We start from the raw sequence: 21,763 nt of genomic DNA, 5'->3' as shown, positions 1-21,763 counted from the left end.
TCATAACACATGCAGATGGATAAACGTCGGCTTGCTGCGTCAAGATAGATGTCAAAGGTACGGCGTGTGGGCGTGGCGTCGATGAGTGGTGAGCACCCTTCCGTCCCCCTACGTCCAAGGAACGAGAGAGGAGGGGAGGGCCCCAATGCGCGTCACAGTTTTCGGGAATGACTCAAACAAGATGCACCCCAAGCACAATCGCAACCCTGGTTAGATGCATCCTTCTGTAGTTAATATAAATAATATTGGCAGATGTATGTCACAGATTAACCAAAAGAATAAATTACAAAGGTATACACTTCTATACCTTAATTGGCATTCATTAAATAAAAATGTTGGGAGTTTATATGAGACAACTGCTGTAGAGTTTGTCTCCATCCCTGAATCATATAGAAGAGAGAGGGGGGAAGGTGACTGGGGGTATGTTGGGACTTTGTGTGAAGCACAACACCAGAACCAAATTAATCAGTATGTATTATTTAACCGCATGCCGACCAGCCGCCGCAGTTATACTGCGGCAACATGGCTCGGCTGCGCGAATCGTCGTCATGGTACGACAGTACCACAGACAGCCTCTAGGGGGCGCTTGCCCACGGAGCCGATGCGAGTGCCCGGCGCTCGCGATCACCGCTGGGCTCCTGCGATCGATCGGGGCACACCAAGAACATGGGATCTGTGTGTGTGTAAACAGTTTTTGGCTCTCTGAGGGGAGAACAGACAGATCGTCTGTTCATACAAAGTATGAACAGACAATCTGTCATATCCCCTGCACAGTCCCCTCCCCCCTTCAGTTAGAACACGTACTAGTACACAATTAACCCCTTCACTGCCCCCTAGTGGTCAACCCATTCACTGCCAGTGACATTTTCACAGTAATCAATGCAATTTTATAGCATTGATCGCTGTAAAAATGCCAATGGTCCCAAAAATGTGTCAAAATTGTCCGACGTGTCCGCCATAATGTTGCAGTCCTGATAAAAATAGCAGATCGCCGCCATTACTAGTAAAAAAAAAAAAAAAAAAAAAAAAAAAAAAGCCATAAAACTATCCCCTATCCCCGTACGTTACTTTGAATTTGCCGCTGTGTGCGCGCGCCTGCCGCGGTCTCTGTGAGTTGGGTCGCGGGTCCCACAGACTCGATCACTGCGGGGATACCCGCAATCACCTCACGGAGAGGACGAATGGGGAGATGCCGTTGTAAGCAGCATCTCCCCTTTCTGCCTAGTGACAGTGTCGCTGTTCTCTGCTCCCTGTCATCGGGAGCAGAGATCTGTGTAGTGACACACACAGCCCATCCCCCCTACAGTTAGAATCACTCGCCTAGGACATACTTAACCCCTCCCCGCCCCCTAGTGGTTAACCCCTTCAATGCCAGTGTCATATACACAGGAATCAGTGCATTTTATAGCACTGATTGCTGTATAAATGACAATGGTCCCAAAAATGTGTCAAAAATGTCCGATATGTCCGCCATAATGTCGCAGTCCCGATAAAAAATGCTGATCGCCGCCATTACTAGTAAAAAAAAAATTAATAAAAATGCCATAAAACATACCCTATTTTGTAAACGCTATAACTTTTGCGCAAACCAATCTTATTGCGATATTTTTTTTTTTTTTTTTTTACGAAAAATATGTAGAAGAATACGTATCGGCCTAAACTGAGGGAAAAAAAATGTTTTTTTTATATATTTTTTGGGGATATTTATTATAGCAAAAAGTAAAAAAAGAATGCGATTTTTTTTTTTTTTTTTTTTTTTTCAAAATTGCCACTCTTATTTTGTTTATAGCGCAAAAAATAAAAATCGCAGAGGTGATCAAATACCACCAAAAGAAAGCTCTATTTGTGGGGAAAAAAAAAAGTCAATATTGTTTCAGAGCCATGTTGCATGATCGCGCAATTGTCAGTTAAAGCGACGCAGTGCCGTATTGCAAAAAGTGCTCTGATCAGGAAGGGGGTAAAATCTTCTGGGGCTGAAGTAGTTAATGGTGCACATGGATGTACACACACACACATAAAATATATTAAATGTAGCTCAAACTTGCATATAGACATGATTGATTGCACACATGATATTATAAAATTGATTTAAAATTCTTCAAGGTAGTCTCATAGTAGACAAATAGGTCTCAGGTGTGATTCGGGGAGCAGGTGTGTTTAAATTTGGTGTTATCACTCTCACTCTCTCATACTGGTCACTGGAAGTTCAACATGGCATCTCATGGCAAAGAACTCTCTGAGGATCCAAAAGAAAACTGTTATGCCCCGTACACACGTTCAGACTTTGTTCGGACATTCCGACAACAAAATCCTAGGATTTTTTCCGACGGATATTGGCTCAAACTTGTCTTGCATACACACGGTCACACAAAGTTGTCGGAAAATCCGATCGTTTTAAACGCAGTGACGTAAAACATGTACGTCGGGACTATAAACGGGGCAGTGGCCAATAGCTTTCATCTCTTTATTTATTCTGAGCATGCGTGGCACTTTGTCCATCGGATTTGTGTACACACGATCGGAATTTCCGACAATGGATTTTGTTGTCGGAAAATTTTATCTCCTGCTCTCCAACTTTGTGTGTCGGAAAATCCGATGGAAAATGTCCGATGGAGCCCACACATGGTCGGAATTTCCGACAACACGCTCCGATCGGACATTTTCCATCGGAAAATCCGACTGTGTGTATGGGGCATTACTCTACATAAAGATGGCCTAGTCTATAAGAAGATTGCCAAGACCCTGAAACTGAGCTGCAGTACGGTGGCCAATACCATACAGCACTTAAACAGGACAGGTTCCACTCAGAACAGGGCCTCGTCATGTTCGACCATAGAAGTTGAGTGCATGTGCGCAGCATCCTATCCAGAGGTTGTCTTTGGGAAATAGACATGAGTGCTGCCAGTATTGCTGCAGATGTTGAAGGGGTGGGGGGTCAGCCTGTCAGTGCTCAGACCATACACCGCACAGTGCATCAAATTGTCTGCATGGCAGAAGGAAGCCTCTTCTAAAGATGATTCACAAGAAAGCCCGCACACCGTTTGCTGAGGACAAGCTGACTAAGGACATGGATTGCTTGAACCATGCCCTGTGGTCTGATGAGACCAAGATAAACCTATTTGGTTCAGATGGTGTCAAGCGTGTGGGGCGGCAACCAGGTGAGAAGTACAAAGACAAGTGTGTCTTGTCTACAGTCAAGCGTGGTGGTGGGAGTGTCATGGTCTGGGGCTGCATGAGTACTGCCGACACTAGGGTACATTTACAGTTCATTGACAGTTTATTGACGAAACCATGAGTGCCAACATGTACTGTGACATACTGAAGCAGAGCATGAGCCCCTCCCTTCGCAGGGCAGTATTCCAACATAACTACCCCAAAAACACCTCCATGACCACTGCCTTGCTAAAGAAGCTGAGGATAAAGGTGATGTCCAAGCATGTCGCCAGACCTAAAACCTATTTAGCGAGCATCTGTGGGGCATCCTCAAATGGAAGGTTGAGGAGGAGCGCAAGGTCTCGAACATCCACCAGCTCTGTGATGTCGTCATGGAGGAGTGGAAGAGGACTTCAGTGGCAACCTGTGACGCTCTGGTGAACTCCATGCCCAAGAGGGTTAAGGCAGTGCTGGAAAATAATGGTGGCCACACAAAATATTGACACTTTTTGGCCCAATTTGGACATTTTCACTTAGGGGTGTACTCACTTTTGTTGCCAGCAGTTTAGACATTAATGGCTGTGTGTTGGGTTATTTAGAGGGGACAGCTAATTTACACTGTTACACAAGCTGTACACCCACTACTTTACATTGTAGCAAAGTGTCCTTTCTTCAGTGTTTTCATATGAAAAAATATAATAAAATATTTACAAAAATTTGAGGGGTGTACTCACTTTTGTGAGATACTGTATATAAGACCTGATTGCAAGTGAAGAGTGCATCAGTGGTGAGAACACAAGGGGTTGCACTTAGAAGCGATTTTTGCATGAAGTAATTACAAAAAAATTAAAAAATTAAGGCGTGGCAAATAAATGTAAAAACTGAAGGGTCAAGAAAGGAAAATTCACAAACTGTAGATTTTTTTTTTTTTTGATGTTTTAGATAGGATCTACAATGGCATATACCATACACAAATTTCTCTTTTTTTGGCCAATTCAAATTCCTCAGACGAAACTGCACCACAGATATGTCATTTACCATACAATCACAGATCTTCAAGTCAAGATGCGAAGCCAAAAGATTTATTTTCTTTGCATTGCTTCCTTTGTGTGAAACCCCTGGTGAGCTTGCCAGTGTTGCTGCTTTCCTGTTTTAAACTGACCATGCCAAGCATGGAAGCTCATCCCTCCCAGCATGGTCAGTTTTCTTGCTGTCTGCCTATCCTCCAATGATCAGACTTGTGCTGAAACACCCTATTGCACAGCTATTCCTCGAGAAGATCAATGTACTACTGTACCCCCCTCCCCCCCAAGTAACCGAGAACAAATTGTATGATCACGTATAAAAATAGAAAAAAAAAGTGTGTATATATAGAGAGAGAGATACTGTATCTCTAGATATATAGATATAGATAGATAGATAGATAGATAGATAGATAGATAGATAGATAGATATAGATATAGATATAGATATCTATATAGATATAGATATCTATATATATAGATATCTATATATATATATATAGATATCTATATATAGATAGAGATAGATATAGATATATATATATATAGAGATAGATAGATATATATATAGAGATAGATATAGATATATATATATATAGAGATATATATATATATATATATATCTCTATATATATATATATATATATATATAGAGATATATATATATACATACACATTACAGCCTTTAGTTCAATGTTTTTTGTTTTTTTTTTAATCTGAGTTATATGTGATGGATCAGAACACAATAGTCTAAGTTGGTGAAGTAAAATTGGAAAAATATATACATGAAACTATTTTTCAGAAATAAACTAATAATTGGCATGTGCATATGTATTCACCCCCTTTTGTTATGAAGCCAATTACCTTCAGAAGTCACATAATTAGTGAAATAATGTCCACCTGTGTGCAATCTAAGTGTCACATGATCTGTCATTACATATACGCACCCTTTTGAAAGGCCCCAGAGGCTGCAACACCTAAGCAAGAGGCACCACTAACCAAACACTGTCATGAAGACCAAGGAACTCTCCAAACAAGTAAGGGACAATGTTGTTGAGAAGTACAAGTCAGGGTTAGGTTATAAAAAAAAAAAATCCAAATCTTTGATGATCCCTAGGAGAACCATCAAATCTATCGTAACCAAATAGAAAAGAACATGGCACAACAGCAAACCTGCCAAGAGACGGCCGCACACCAAAACTCACGGACCGGGCAAGGAGGGCGTTAATCCGAGAGGCAGCACAGAGACTTAAGGTAACCCTGGAGGAGCTGTAGAGTTCCACAGCAGAGACTGGAGTATCTGTACATAGGATGACAATAAGCCATATGCTCCATAGAGTTGGGCTTTATGGCAGAGTGGCCAGAATAAAGCCATTACTTTCAGCAAAAAACAAAATGGAACGTTTTGTTTGCAAAAAGGCATGTGATAGACTATGTATGGAGGAAGGTGCTCTGGTCTGATGAGACTAAAATTGAAAACGATATGTCTGGCGCAAACCCATCACTTCACCCAAAGAATACCATCATGGTGGTGGCAGCATCATGCTGTGGGGATGTTTTTCAGCAGTTGGGACTGGGAAACTGGTCAGAGTTGAGAGAAAGATGGATGGTGCTAAATACAGGGATATTCTTGAGCAAAACCTGTACCACTCTGATTTGAGGCTAGGATGGAGGTTCACCTTCCAGCAGGACAATGACCCCAAACACACTGCTAAAGCAACACTTGAGTGTTTTAAGGGGAAACATGTAAATGTGTTGGAATGGCCTAGTCAAAGCCCAGACCTCAATCCAATAGAAAATCTGTGGTCAGACTTAAAGATTGCTGTTCACAAGCACAAACCATCCAACTTTGAAGGAGCTTGGAGCAGTTTTGCAAGGAGGAATGGGCAAAAATCCCAGTGGTAAGATGTGGCAAGCTCATGGAGACTTATCCAAAGTGACTTGGAGCTGTGATAGCCGCAAAAGTATTGACTTTAGGGGGGTGAATAGTTATGCACATTGACTTTTTCCTGTTCTTTTGTCCTATCTGTTGTTTGCTTCACAAAAAAAAATCTTCAAAGTTGTGGGCATGTTCTGTAAATTAAATGATGCAAATCCTCAAACAATCCATGTTAATTCCAGGTTGTGAGGCAAAAAATGCCAAGGGGGGTGGATACTTTTGCAAGGCACTGTATAATATATTGTGAACACTGTTTTGCTTTTCATTTGCACTGTAAACTGAATGGGTGTTCACATATACGTTTCAGTGCTGAAAAGGATAGCAAGTTGTTTTTGGTTTCTGCAATTAGGAAGGTGTGTGTTTTTTAATTACAATGATTTTGCTTGTTACGCGCCTGTACTTTTTTTTTATTATGGCAGAGAGCAGTGGTACAGTAACTAATTGAAACCAAACAGATTTTAGCTTTTAAAGGATAAGTTCACCATTCATGACATTACACCCATACTCTGGGTCTAACCTGTCCATGAAAGGACTGGACCCTCCACCGCTCTGAGCTCTGACAGCACGGTGATCTTCTCTCGTCAAAATTTAAAAATGCAAAAGCATGGCCATACGAGTCTCTGCCCACCCGGCTGTGTCACTCATTCACAGTGCTCTGTGAATGAAAAGCCTTAGCGGCTGTTGGCTTGTAGTTCTCAATGAACTACCATGGCCCTGTGGTAGTTCATTGATTCTTCCTGTCAGTGTATCGGCTTGCCTGCACAAGGTACGAGAGAGCAGATACACTGACAAGTCAGGTCTGCAGGAGTCCTGCATGGCATCAGCAATCTGCTGATCGCTGGTGCAACACGTTCCGGGTTCCTGCAACAAAAAATAATAAATGCACATTTTCTTTACCTGCAAAAAAAGTGCATTTATTTATTTTTTTTGTGAAAAGGTGAACTGCTCCTTAATCATTTTAGTGAAGAAAGAAAATGATAAAAGGTGAACATTACTTGTATCGCTTTACTTTTTAAAAAAGCCTCTTTTGCTGCATTCTGGAACCATTGATATGTTTTAGACCTTTTTATTAATCTTTTTTTTTTTTTGTTTGTTCTCAGCAGAAATACTGGATCGAACATCATCCCTCTGGCCTTCTATGTATTCTTCAGCACATAGCTCACTCCAGCATGCACATCATCTACAGCTATTTTCTCAACAGCAGCTTATGCGACAACATGAACTATACATGCTGCTGCAACAGCAGGCAGTTCACTCTATAGATCTACACAGAAGTGCTCAACTAGAGGCTCTGGAATCGCAAAGAAGTGAACAATTAGATACTATGGATTTACAGAGAAATTCACAACTAGATATTCTTGAAATGCAGAGGAGTGCCCAGATGGAACTGAAAGAATTGCATAGGCGAAATCACCTTGATTCTCAGCAGTACCATCGAAGTGAACATTGTAGGGTAAGGTTGACCTTTTTTTGTAGTTTATTCTGTTTAATAAGAGAGGTAAAAGGTGGCGCTGCCCGAATCTAATGTGCAATGCTCAAGAAAGACAAACTATATACATGCGAAAAATAAAAGGTATAAATGTGAAAAAATTAGTGTATGTTCTCTTTAAATCATAGTATGAAATCTCCTAGTGCCTGCTACTATAAAGTGCACAGTGATGAATAAATTGTGCTGTGTACGCAAACATAAGTAGTACCACTGTCATAAATGGAAACTGCATACTAATATAAAAGGGAAAAAAAGTTCATAATTTCATGTGCAATTAAAAAGTTCACAATATGCTGTTTGAAACCGATTAAATAAGAAATAAAGTGCTTAATGTGCAAAAATGTCCATATATAAAACCAGAAACCAATCAATATGTCAAAAAGAAGGAAGAAAAACAAAAAATCGCAGTTCATAGATCCATATATAGTTAATCCTATTCCAAAGCGACTTGTGCCTGGGTTAATGGTGCAGTGTAAAACACTGATGAAGGGTGAGTGAATTCAACAGGTGCTCTCCCTTCAGATCCGCACTCGCCAGAAAACTGAACTCCTGCAGGGGTAGAAGGCCACACACTAAAGCTGCTTCTGATCCTTATCCAGTGTCTCCTCCTCCTCCTCCACGATAGGTCTGGTCTCTGGGTACACTCACATAGGGAGGGATGGATGGATAGAAAAGCATCTCATGGTGTAAATCCATAAAAGTAAGTTTATTAAAACAGACATTAACCACTTCAGCCCCGGACTATTATGCTGCCTAAGGACCAGAGGACTTTTTCCAATTTGGCACTGCGTCGCTTTAACTGCTAATTGCGCGGTCATGCAATGCTGTACCCAAACGAAATGTGCGTCCTTTTCTTCCTACAAATAGAGCTTTCTTTTGATGGTATTTGATCACCTCTGCGGTTTTTATTTTTTGCGCTATAAGCGGAAAAAGACCGAAAATTTTGAAAAAAGTGATATTTTCTACTTTTTGTTATAAAAAAATCAAATAAACTCAATTTTAGTCATACATTTAGGCCAAAATGTATTCAGCCACATGTCTTTGGTAAAAAAAAAATGTCAATAAGTGTATATTTATTGGTTTGCGCAAAAGTTATAGCGTCTACAAGCTAGGGTACATTTTCTGGAATTTACACAGCTTTTAGTTTGACTGCCTATGTCATTTCTTGAGGTGCTAAAATGGCAGGGCAGTACAAAACCCCCCCCAAATGACCCCATTTTGGAAAGTAGACACCCCAAGGAAATTGCTGAGAGGCATGTTGAGCCCATTGAATATTAATTTTTTTTGTCCCAAGTGATTGAATAATGACAAAAAAAAATTTACAAAAAGTTGTCACTAAATGATATATTGCTCACACAGGCCGTGGGCATATGTGGAATTGCTCCCCAAAATACATTCAGCTGCTTCTCCTGAGTACGGGGATACCACATGTGTGGGACTTTTTGGGAGCCTAGCCGCGTACGGGGCCCCGAAAACCAATCACCGCCTTCAGGATTTCTAAGGGTGTAAATTTTTGATTTCACTCTTCACTGCCTATCACAGTTTCGGAGGCCATGGAATGCCCAGATGGCACAAAACCCCCCCAAATGACCCCATTTTGGAAAGTAGACACTACAAGCTATTTGCTGAGAGGCATAGTGAGTATTTTGCAGCTCTCATTTGTTTTTGAAATTGAAGAAAGACAAGAAAAAACTTTTTTTTTTCTTTTTTCAATTTTCAAAACTTTGTGACAAAAATTGAGGTCTGCAAAATACTCACTATACCTCTCAGCAAATAGCTTGGGGTGTCTACTTTCCAAAATGGGGTCATTTGGGGGGGTTTTGTGCCACCTGGGCATTCCATGGCCTCCGAAACTGTGATAGGCAGTGAAGAGTGAAATCAAAAATTTACACCCTTAGAAATCCTGAAGGCGGTGATCACCTGTAACGGTTATACGGTGATCAGTGGTGAAAGGGGTTAACTAGGGGGCAATCAAGGGGTTAAAACATTTATTAGATAGTATATGGGGGTCCCTGACGCCATAAAACGCTGACGGCGAACCTAAATATTTACGTCCCTAACTAGCGTCACCAGCGACACTAATACAGCGATCAGAAAAATGATCGCTTAGCGACACTGGCGACGGGGTGATCAAGGGGTTAAAACTTTATTAGGGGGGGGTTGGGGGGTATCCTAGACCTAAAGGAGGCTAATACTAACTGCCCTAACACAGTAACTGTCACAAACTGACACCATGTAGTAATCAGAAAAAAAAACAAAAAAACAAACAAAACACTGCTTGGTGTCAGTGTGACGGGGGGGAGGGGTGATTGGGGGGTGATCGGAGGTGTTTTGTGTGCCTGGCATGTTCTACTGTGAGGTGTAGTATTTGTGCACTCACATTGATGTCGTCTTTCCTCGGAGCCGGAATGGAAAATACCGAGCCGAGGAGAGATGACATAATTTCCTTTGCTGCTGTTTAGCATACAGCAGCAAAGGAATGTTCTGATTGGCCGGCGGCGATCGCGAGGGGGGGGCCACGGATGGATGGCCTCCCCCTCACCTCCGATCGCTGGGGGACAAAAGAGGACCGCCTCGGGCACCGGGGGGGTCCGAACGGACCCCCCTCCTGCGGGAGGCAGATCACGTGTATGTACGTGATTCTGCCTGCCCGTGCCGCCTTGCCGACGTACATCGGCATGAGGCGGTCCTCAAGTGGTTAAAAAACATAATTACAATAGTGTTATGGGGTCAGTGCAATGAAATCGGCAATATGTCACATATTCATTGCACTTACCCATAGCACTATTGTAAGTGCGTCTTTTAACATCTGTTTTAATAAACTTACTTTTTTGAATTTACACTGAGATGCTTTTCTGTCCATCCAACCCTATCATGGAGGAGCAGGAGGAGACACTGGATGAGGATCAGAAGCAGCTTTTGTGTGCTGCCTTCTACCCTTGCAGGGGTTCAGTTTTCTGGTGAATGCGGATCGGGGGGGGGGGGGGGGTGGCACGTGTGGCATTCACCCACCTTTCACTTCACCAGTGTTTTACACTGCACCATTTACCCAGGCACAAGTCACTTTGGAATAGGATTAACTATATCGATCCATGAACTGTGATTTTTTTTTTTTTTTTCCCTTCTTTTTGATTGGTTTCCAGCTTCATATATGGACATTTTTGCACACTGAGCACTTTTTCTTATTTCATCAGTTTCATACAGCTCATTTTGGACTTTTTACTTGCACCAGAAATTATGGACTTCTTTATATATTTGTATACAGTTTCCATTTATGACTTTCCTCATTAGTGCCCTGCAGCTACACAGCTGATTGATAATTATGAAACCACTCCCTTTAGACTCACTCACTCACAGGGGCACAGAGGAACACACAGGGATTTCTTCAGCATAACAAAAGGTAGGAATCTGCAACAAAGGTGGTTATAATCCTTGTAATGTACATGTTGTGTTTTTTCTCAACAAAAGTGGAGTTATGCTTTGACGTAATTAATGATTCAAATCAGGGGATGTTGGTGTATTACATACATTTCTATTTGTATTAAAAGCTCTTTCACTTTATTGCAAAAACATGGTAGTACAAACCAGTCAGGGCAATTTGCTCCTACCTTGATTGAGCTTAGGTTCACATTGCTGCGGGTTAGAAATCGTGCGAGTTCAGCTGACTTCAGGGGCGATTTGACAGATGTCTATACAAATTGCCTCCCGAAGTTGCCAAAAGTAGTACAGAAACTACTTTTGGTAATCTGTGCGGAGCTGCACCGGTTCGGATGGTGCCATTGCCACTGATTTGGCATGCAATGTCAAATCGCATGCCAAATTGTACCAGTGTGAACTTGGGCTCAGTTCACACTGCCGCAACTTGAGATCTGACTTCTGAGGCCCCAAGTCGCATGACTTGTGAAATCCCATGTTAGTCAATAAGAGCTGTCTTAAAGATAAGATCACTTTTTAGAAAAAAAGAATAAATGCACATTTTCTTGCAGGAAAAAAAATTTGCATTCATTTTTTTTCGGCGCCTGTAAAGCATTTTACCAGTGATCAGCAGATCGCTGGTGCCATGCGCCGGTCTCTAGCAGATCTGCCAGTGTATCTGTGTGCCTGTACATCCCATACAGACAAGCAGATACAATCTGACAGGAAGAATCGAAGAACTACCACGGCGCTCTACAGCGCCGTGGTAGTTCTTTGAGAATTACAAGCCGACAGCTTGTAGTTCATTCACAAACACAGCTGTGTGAATGAATGTTGCGGCCGTGTAAAAAGGGAGCTTGATTGGTTTGTACTTCCATGCTTTTTTTGTAATAACGTGTGTGAGCTTTTAACATGGACAAAGACCTGTGTGCTTATGTTCTCCGGTTTTGCATGCTTGAGGTTTGTCTGATTTGCAAAAGGAGTTTTATCCTGGCAGCAGGCACTGGATAAGGAATGCACGTCTGAAGTACAAGTACTTATCAGGGGGGCTTCTAGATTTTTGAATTCCCCAAAATAACCTTTTTCTATTCTTTAGGGGACTGAACTTTTCCTCAAATTGAGACAAGGTGCCTTGCTGACCACACATCACCCCCTCTCCAATGTTAAGTCATTAGGCTCCTCTCTAGAGCGACACGATTAATCGTTAAAGAATCAAGATCACGATTCAACTCTTCTCACGATCTTAAAACAGCATTTCCCTGATTCTATGTAACAAGTGCAGAAAGTTCTCTGCTTACTTCTGACAGCTGACGAAAAAATAAAAAAAATCCAGGCAACCTGCCAAGTTTATTACAACAGCGGAGATAAAGAGCAACATCCACACTCACTGGAGCACTGAGCTGTGGAGGGGCGGGGAGCGCCGTCTCAGCGGCTCACTTATAGGCTGAGACGCCTATCAGTCCAGGCACCTGGCAGATCCAGACTACCAGAGTCGGTCAGTAGAGACCAGACTTCAGACCGCTCTCTGCTGTAAATGAGTTACAGGAGTGCAAAATGTATTGCTCTCCTGTGACCCATGGGAGAAGCCCAGCCGAATGAGCTCAGGCTGAACTTCTCCTTTAAAGACTAAACCTTTTTCTGACACTTGTTGCTTTCAAGTTCAAATCAGTATTTTTTTGCTAGAAACTTACTTGGAACCCCCAAACATTTATTATTTATATTTTTTTTAGCAGAAACCCTTGAGAATAAAATGGCGGTTGTTGCAATATTTTATGTTAAACTGTATTTGCGCAGCGGTCTTTCAAACGCAATTTTTTTGGAAGAAATACACTTTAATGAATAAAAAAAAAAAACTAAACCGTAAAGTTAGCCCAATTTTTTTGTATAATGTTAAAGATATTACGCCACGAGTCGTGAGAAAATCGTGATATTTATTGTAGGTAAAAAAATCGTGATTCTCATTTTAGCCAGAATCGTGCAGCTCTACCCCTCTCCCTAGCCCACAAACCATATATTTTCTTAAAGTAGGAGTCTGGGCTAGAACCAACTATGCTTGAAATGGCTTCCACCCCCCTTCTAACACCTAAACTACCTACCCTGCAGAAGGAAGATGCTTATACCTAACTTACATGCCTATTTTCAGGGAGCTCTGATCTGATCAGGTGATCAGTTCCTAGCGGCCGGCTGTAGGGGAGAGGAGAGACAGCCGACTAGATTCTCAATAGTAATCCTTTGGGTGGCATCACCACCCAGGCATACCATCTATTGTCAATGCTCCTCTCCTCTCTCCTGAAGCTTACCACTGGGGATATCACGAGACCAGACCAGAGTGCTCTGAGAATAAGTAGGTTTATGCATCTTCCTTTCACAGGGTAGTTAGTATAGGAGTTTAAAATACATACAAAATGCAAAAAGTCATATTCTTACTAATTCCAAAAGATAAAACTGTATTCATGTTAATATCTCATATAGTGCAGCGCCACTGAATAAAAATCTTTATGCTCTTATAGACTATGTTGTGCCCTTAAAGTCTTTTACATCTAAATCCCTATGTGATCAAAAAAATTCAGTCCATTAATATGTATGATCCACTGCTGTGCTCTTCAGTCACCAATCCAATTATAAAAACAAAAGTGCACACCACCACCAGCTGAAAGGCCTGCTCATCTAAAAGATGGGTAAAGTAGGCTCTATTCAACACCACTCTTGCGATTAAACCCTGGTATCGTCTCCTTCCTCCCCTCCTGGGATTCAGCACTCTTACCGCGTCTCTTTCTCAGCGAACCACATGCAATCAGAAAGGCAGACTACAAAGAAACTTTATTAATGGATGTGATCACATCCATCCAAGTTTTCTGTGTTCTCCCGTGCAGCTACCCAATGGGTGCTCCAGTTTTGTTTTATATTGTGATGAACAACGGCCTGAGGTAATGGTGTTAAATATAAAAAAAGAATGCATGTGATTAGAGGGTTGTTAGCCATCGACAACATCTATTCATAAATGCAGGTGGTCCTGGGCATCAGATGGCTGAAGCAACTATGAACTTTCAGCCTCTGAAACTGTTTTGAATGTAAGGGTTACTGAGCTGGCCAGCTGGAAGTAATTCTCTTCTGACATAACCCTTAGTCCATAGCAGGAAAAGGGTTAAAGAACTACATTGTACTGATCTGTAACACTTGTGCAGCTTTAGGGTATCTTTCAAGTATGTTATTTACTACTTCTCTACCTGTGTGATATTTAAATTTTTCTCAGTGTTAAAATCTGCATTTTTTTTCTTGATAATTGCATTCCCAGTGCTGTACAAACTAGTGCACATACACACTAGAACCCATCAGTAGATTTGAGCATAGCATATTACAGAAATGCAGAAGTTACAGCAGCCCATACATTTAGCATACAAGTAGACTTCCAGACATTATAGGGCAAAATACTTCAGGGGCGCATGTTTTCTAACTAGTAGTCTGTCCATTACTAGGTCAAGTGGGCTCAAGCTTGAAGTGCCCAACCAGGGACCCCAGAGGTTCTCGTATTTGTGGGGCAATCCTTGTGTTGATGTGTATATATAGTTCTCTAATCTAAGTGTCCCCCATACATTGCAACCATTTCTTTTTGGAAGAGAGGTCTAGTGACGTCCAGTGTCTTAGGAGAACCCCCTGAGCCTGGATGAGCCCGTAGCTACTGCTTCCCTAGTATAGGCAGACAGTTGAATGTCATCTAGGATGCATTGTTTAGGTTCAAGTGTTGTAGCACTGTTGTACCGCTTGCAGTGCCTCTTCTCACTGAACCTCTATGAAGGGGCCAAGGTCTACTGTCTTTACACTTTCAGAGGGAAGGACTTTAAGGTACTCCTTTGGCAACATAGTGTAACATCTGGAGATGAAGCCCTTAGTGGTGGAAGTGCTGGTCATTGTATTGTAAAGTGGAGTTGAGCATTGACTCCATACTGTGTACAATTTATTCTAGAAACCTTTTTTCCACTTTATTGCTATTACCTAGGGTATGTGATAGCATGGTCAAGTGATGGGTTTTCTTTATAGAGACATCAGGAGTCTTAGTTCCATATTGTTGCCTTTGCTTTCCACTGCATCTAACAAACACAGATCGTGGTACTTTCGTATTACTATGACATTGGTTGGGCAACACTATAATCACCCCAGATCAGTTTTACAAAAAAGCAGATTGCCAGCTGTAAAAACAATACCAAGAGCACGACTACATTTGCCCACTGCACCTTTACAGTATATAAGTAGCTTTACAATATTTTCCTTGTTTTCAGTGATTTTACAAAGATACAGAAATATAAAAAGTACAGATATTAGGTACAGAGTGGTAATGTATTTTGTGTCATGGCATGCCAACCAGGCAGGTTTCATTATGAACGCATCTGCACCATTCATGAAAGAAAGAGGTAGAATTTGTCACATCCACTTGCAACATTGTGTGGTCAAAGGGTGGTATAAATCTGTAGGTCCCCTGGCAGGTGACCCTTAAAACCGCACATAATTCACAAGCTTGGATAGGTGGATTTTGCTGCAAACAGGGAGAGCCTGTCTCACAGAGGCTTTCCCTGCAATCATACTCCTCAGAAGCAGCAAACATGAACCAGTAATACCAGGTCTTTCTAAACTGTTTTCCTCTGTTCTGCAGGGAGAGAGATTGCAAGGTCTTCCATACAATATGCCTCCTTTAGTCAGGTGATAGAAGGTTGGGTCTATTTCCACACTGCTGGTACACAGGCCCAAGCTTCATTACAGTGCATCTGGAAAATGAAAAAGTTAAGCGCTGTGAATACTTTCCAGATGCATTGTATTAGGAGTATAATGAGTGCCCATTTGTACATTTTTTTTCTGCAGAAGGTCTTGTTGGTGTCAAAATATGTGGAGCCTGTTCTTGTCCCAGAGCAACTGGTTCAGTGAGTGTTTTGACGGTTTCCCTAACATTGTTCCAAAAAATTTGTTTGACTGCAGGACTAGATGATATGTAACCTATTGCCTGTTTTGCCATTAAATCTCCAGTAGTTGGGTGATGATGTGAGGAAAAAGTTTGTGTAATTTACATGGGAAATATTTCTAATTTCTCCAAATGAAACATGAGATAATATTGTGAGAGTGATGTGTGATATTCTCCATTGCTGTAGAGGATATTTTTTTACTGTCGGACTGGAAAGTTTTCTAAGTATCCAGAAAAACTCTTCCTGACATTGTTTTTGGTTTAGGTTCTCCAGAACTGGGATTTTAATAGGAATTTTGCACTTAGTTTAACTGTATGGGGTATTAATATGGGATTTCTTCATTCTTGTTTCTATCCAGGAGCCCACAAAAGTAGGCGAGGAAAGAGCTGTGGAGAACACATCAGAAGCCAGACATCCAAGCCCACTATGCAGCTCAGGGCCAGTCCAAAAGAAAGTGATTTCTCAGGCATCCTCAGGATCCTGTGGCAAAGCGTTTGATTTATCGCCCATCCGTCTCAAATTGTTTCCACTTTCAAATAAAACCGAAGAAATAACACAGCAAGGCCATGATATGCACACCTCTAAAAATCCTGACTTGCATCCTGCAGTTTCTGCTAGTATTTTGCCAAACAAGGTTGAGGATAATGAAGAGATGGCAAAAGGGATGAATATAAAACCCGACTCATCTCTAAATAAAGGTTTGTTTTCACTTTTTTATTTTTTTTTTTTGAGCCAGCTATAATATTTTTGCAGCTGTCTGCTAAATCCAGATTTCTCAGCATTTAAAATTACACGTTATAATAGTCTTGCAAAAATTATTTTTAATTTGAGGTAAACATGAATCCCAACAGTCAGCGAAAAGCGCTGAGCAATAAGTTACCATGTGAAAGCTGCAGCTGATTTAAAAAGCAGTGGTATGGCCATAGCCAACTTCAGGGTTCTGAAGCTGGCGAAGCGCTAAGCACATCTATAAAGTGCAGAGTTCAGGAGTCTGAAGCTACCAGAGCGCTATTAAATGAATATGGAATTTGAAGTACAAAAAAAGCCAAGAAGAGAAACCACTCATATTACTGGCTCTCTTCCGAATACAGAGCTTGCTTTACAACCGTGGCTTGCTTTTTAAAAATCAGTTATGGTGTGTGTAGTTAAAGGAGTTGTAAAGGCAGAAGGTTTTTTTATCTTAATGCAGTCTGTTCATTAAGATAAAAAAACCTTCTGTGTGTAGCAGTCTCCCCAGCATTCCCCTAATTACCTACCTGAGCCCCTTCTCTCTCTCCAGCGATGTCCATTATCCCCTCAGCCATCCATGACACTCCTCTTGATTGGCTAAGACAGAGCAGCGGTGCCATTGGCTCCCGCAACTGTGAATCAGTCATTCAGCCAATCAGGGGAGAGAGGGGGCAGGGCCAGGTCGGGGCTCCATGTCTGAATGGATACACGGGGCTTTGACTCATCTTGGGTGCCCCCTGTAACAAGCTGCTGGCTGAGGGGCAATCAAAGGAGGGAGGGGCTAGGAGCAGTGAAGAGGCACACAAGAAGAGGAGGATCCGGGCCGCTCTGTGTAAAACCAACTGCACAGAGGAGGTAAGTATAACATGTTATTAAAAAAACTTCAACAGGCAGTGGTTTCAGAGGGGGCATCGATGGTTTAAAAAACTATTAGATAAGCACTTGAACGACCGCAACATACAGAGATATACAATGTAATACTGACATATACTCACACACATAGAATGGACTTGTCTTTTTTCAACTTCACCTACTATGTAACTATGCTATTTTTCAGTACCTTGTTGCCGTGTTTACTCTCATGCCGCGTACACACGAGCGGCTTTCTGGCAGAAAAGGTCCGATGGAACGAATCCGTCGGACATTCCGATCATGTGTGGGCTTCATTGGACCTTATCTGTCAAAAAATCTGACGGACCTTAGAAATAGAACATGTTTCAAATCTTTCCGACAGACTAGATTCCTATCGAAAAAAACGTTCGTCTGTATGCTAGTCCGACAGACCGAAAACGACGCAAGGGCAGCTATTGGCTACTAGCTATTGAACTTCCTTTTCTAGTCCGGTCGTACATCATCACGTTTGAAATGATCGGACTTTGGTGGGATCGTGTGTAGGCAAGTCCGTTTCGTCGGAACTCCATTGAAAAGTCCTTCGGAGTTCAGTCCGACGAGAAGTGTGTGTACGAGGCATAAGGCACTCACCAGACTGCTGCTGTTGTAAGTTATTGGGGCCTGACCCCTATTTTATAGCCTAGGGTGTGATTTTTCTCCGGTATCTTCCCCTCTTTGGGTTAGTGCTCTGGAGATTTGTGCTAAAACACTTGTGTTGCAGACCTTTTGTTATGTTTACTGCTATCAATTCATTGTCTGCATCTACCCTCTTCTGGCTTGCAGCTGCCCTACACATGCACAGTGAATTTTTTGCTGCGCCACACTGGCATGTGTGGCACTCTCCCAGCCTACACTTGCATCTGTCGGGCACATGGTCACTGGGCTATTTCCATGCACCACTCTGGCCCTTCACAGAATAGTGTGTTGCAACTGTCTGGCATTCCACATTACACTGCCTTCTTGCCTCCTCGGCGTAAGGTACCTCCCTACCACGAAACTTACAGCAAGGACTTCTAATGCAGTGACACCATAACATTTGGACATATAACCTCCCCTGCTTCACAGCTGGTTTTTACTGGGAATTTAACTGTTGGCATGGTCCTCTGTGTCTTGTCTAGCTCCATCCAGCATTGCTCCGTTTTCTGTGTTATCCAGAGAGGAGTTTTCTGTGGCTTTGTCAGATTTTGACAAACATCGCTGCCGTGATAGTTGACTGCAAATGTAATTCTACACCTCCTCCAGAGTCTGCTTTGATTTGGATGCATCTTCATATTCATCTGTGAATGGTGAGTTTAACCTATTCTTTGTGAATGAGTTTGTGCCCAAAGAAGTTTTGGCTGCTGACATAACACCTAGGCTTAAAGATGCATAGAAACATAGAAAAGTGACGGCAGAAAAAGACTGAGTAGTCCATCGGGTCTGCCCATTTTATTTTATTTATTTATTTTTTTTCATGAATCTTGTTTGATTATAGATCTATGTTTATCCCAAGCATGATTGAAGCCATTTACTGTTGACTGTCTCACTACCTCTGTTGGTATTTTATTCCAAGCATCAGCTACCCTTTCATTTAAATATTAATTTCTTAGATTCGTTTTGAACTTTCCTCCAGTTTGAGGTTATGTCCCCATGTTCTTAATTTTGGTTTCATAAGGAAAAGTCTGCCTTCCTGAACCTTATTTACCTCCTTGTTGTATTTTAAAGATTTCAATCATGTCTCCCTTTTCCCTTGTTTCCTCCAGACATAATTAGTTCCCGAAGTCGCTCTTGATATGTTTTATCCCCCACACCTTTCACCATTTTTGTTACCTGTTTCTGGACTTGTTCTATCTTATCAATATCTTTCTGTAAGTGAGGTCTCCAGAACTAAACACAGTATTCTAAATGAGCTCTCACTAAAGATCTGCAATATCTCACAAAAGTGAGTACACCCCTCACATTTTTGTAAATATTTTATTATATCTTTTCATGTGACAACACTGAAGAAATGACACTTTGCTACAATGTAAGGTAGTGAGTGTACAGCTTGTATAACAGTGTAAATTTGCGCAAAATCTCTAACTTCCACCAGCTCTATGATGTTGTCATGGAGGAGTGGAAGAGGACTCCAGTGGCAACCTGTGAAGCTCTGGTGAACTCCATGCCCAAGAGGGTTAAGGCAGTGCTGGAAAATGAATGGTGGCCACACAAAATATTGACACTTTGGGCCCAATTTGGACATTTTCACTTAGGGGTGTACTTTTTGTTTCCAGCGGTTTAGACATTAATGGCTGTGTGTTGAGTTATTTTGAGGGGACAGCAAATTTACACTGTTTTACAAGCTGTACACTCACTACTTTACATTGTAGCAAAGTGTAATTTCTTCAGTGCTGTCACATGAAAAGATATAAAATATTTACAAAAATGTGAGGGGTGTACTCACTTTTGTGAGATACTGTAGGTGCCTAGCAAAAGATTCCAAATGCAAATACCACACTTAAAATCAACTCCAGACCTTTTACCTGCCTAATTGATGAAGAAATAACAAAGGAATAGCCCACACCTGGCCACGAAATGGCTTTTGATTCAATTGTCCAATTACTTTTGGTCTCTTGAAAAGGGGGGGATAGCTATTCTTAAAGTGGTTTGTAAACACTTACAATCCACTTTTTACTACAGGTAAGCCTATAATGAGGCTTACCTGTAGCTATCGTGGCTTCAGCTGACGTGCCGTTATGGGGGCCCATGCGCGGGATTGATGTCATTGCGGCTCCGGCCAATCACAGCGCCAGAGCTCGCGATACCCGGAAATAACTCCGGGAGCGATGTCGCCGGCCGGAGAAGTGTACGGGGACTGCTGCAGAGGCTTCGATCTAAGGTGAATATGTGTTTTTTTTTTTTTTTTTGCGCGTTTACAACCACTTTAAGAGCTGTAATTCCTAACCCCTTCCTCCGATTTTGATGTACCCTCAGATTAAACCTGAGAGTGTGCACTTTCAGCCCATATCCATTGTATAACAATAGCTTGAATATGTTTTGGTAAATACCCGAAAAAATACCAGAAAAAATCTAAAATTGTGCCTGTGTCCAAATATATATGAACTGTTATGGTGAAGGCTTTGGTAATGTTTTATTAAGGGGTGTTGATTGTGTTTTTTTTCTTTGCTATATATTTGTGATAATAAAGCTGATTTTTGTATTTTACTTTGTTGCCCTTTTCAATTTCAATGCAACCTTGTTAAAGCCACTTGGGGAGAGATTAAACCGCTGTAGTACCCGGGCTTCTTTACCAGTTCTGTGGTTGTATCCCCTACACGCTTAATGTGGTGAGTTGGCAGCCGGTACTGTGGAATATTACATTCCAGTGGTGTCGCTAGGGGGGGTGCTGTGGGTGCGGATCGCACCCGGGTGAGGTGACACCCGCCAAAAGGGTGACACCAGGGGCCGACTGAGCTGGGCCGCCCTGATGCCCCCTGAATGGGCGTGCCGCAGACATGCCGGACTGGCGGAAAACCTGCGGCTCCATCCACCTGCTCCTCTCCTCCCCTCTCCTCTGATGACTACTCTGTCATCTGTGAGAGTGGGTGACAGCAGGCTCAGGAACTGTCCTGGAAGGATGGAATCCCCACACTGCTCCATCCACCTACAGCATGCCTGCGCATTACACACATCCCTTCTCCCGCCCCCTCTCTCTCTCCCCCTCCCTGCCCCCTCTCTCCGTTGCCCCCCTCTCCAACTGCACCCCCATCTCTCTCTCTCTCCCTCCCTCCTCTGCCCTCTCTGCCCCTCTCTTCCCCTCTCTGCCCCTCTCTTCCCCTCCCTTTTCCCCTCTCTGCCCTCTCTGCCCATCCCTCTGCCCCTCTCTGCCCCTCCCTCTGCCCCTCTCTCCCCCTCCCTCTGCCCTTCTCTCCCCCTCCCTCTGCCCTTCTCTCCCCCTCCCTCTGCCCTTCTCTCCCCATCCCTCTGCCCCCCTCTTTCTCTCTCCGCCCCTCTTTCTCTCTACCCCCTCTTTCTCTCTCCGCCCCCTCTTTCTTTCTCCGCCCCCTCTTTCTCTCTCTGCCCCCCTCTTTCTCTCTCTGCCCCCCTCTTTCTCTCCCTGCCCCACTCTTTCTCCCTCCCTGCCCCCTCTCTCCCCCTGCCCCCTCTCTCCCCCTGCCCCCTCTCACTCTCTCTGCCCTTACTCTTTTTCCCTGTC

The 21,763-nt window shown here is 42.5% G+C and overlaps 1 protein-coding gene across 6 annotated transcripts in view; it reads left to right on the top strand.

Annotated features, from left to right (window-relative positions):
• The window catches only part of TNRC18 (trinucleotide repeat containing 18), a 459,641-nt gene that overhangs the window by 157,044 nt on the left and 280,834 nt on the right, over window positions 1-21,763 (top strand). For 5 of the 6 annotated variants that reach the window (XM_073633133.1, XM_073633134.1, XM_073633132.1 and 2 more), the window contains 2 exons: window positions 7,215-7,567; window positions 16,328-16,667. In XM_073633133.1, coding sequence (XP_073489234.1) covers window positions 7,215-7,567; window positions 16,328-16,667 — 693 coding nt within the window. The remainder of the gene's footprint in view (window positions 1-7,214; window positions 7,568-16,327; window positions 16,668-21,763) is intronic. The other variant, XM_073633131.1, reaches the window with a different exon arrangement.

This window comes from Aquarana catesbeiana, linkage group LG06, assembly GCF_042186555.1.
Source record: "Aquarana catesbeiana isolate 2022-GZ linkage group LG06, ASM4218655v1, whole genome shotgun sequence".
Taxonomy (NCBI): Eukaryota; Metazoa; Chordata; class Amphibia; order Anura; family Ranidae; genus Aquarana; species Aquarana catesbeiana.
This window is presented reverse-complemented; position numbering and strand designations above follow the sequence as displayed.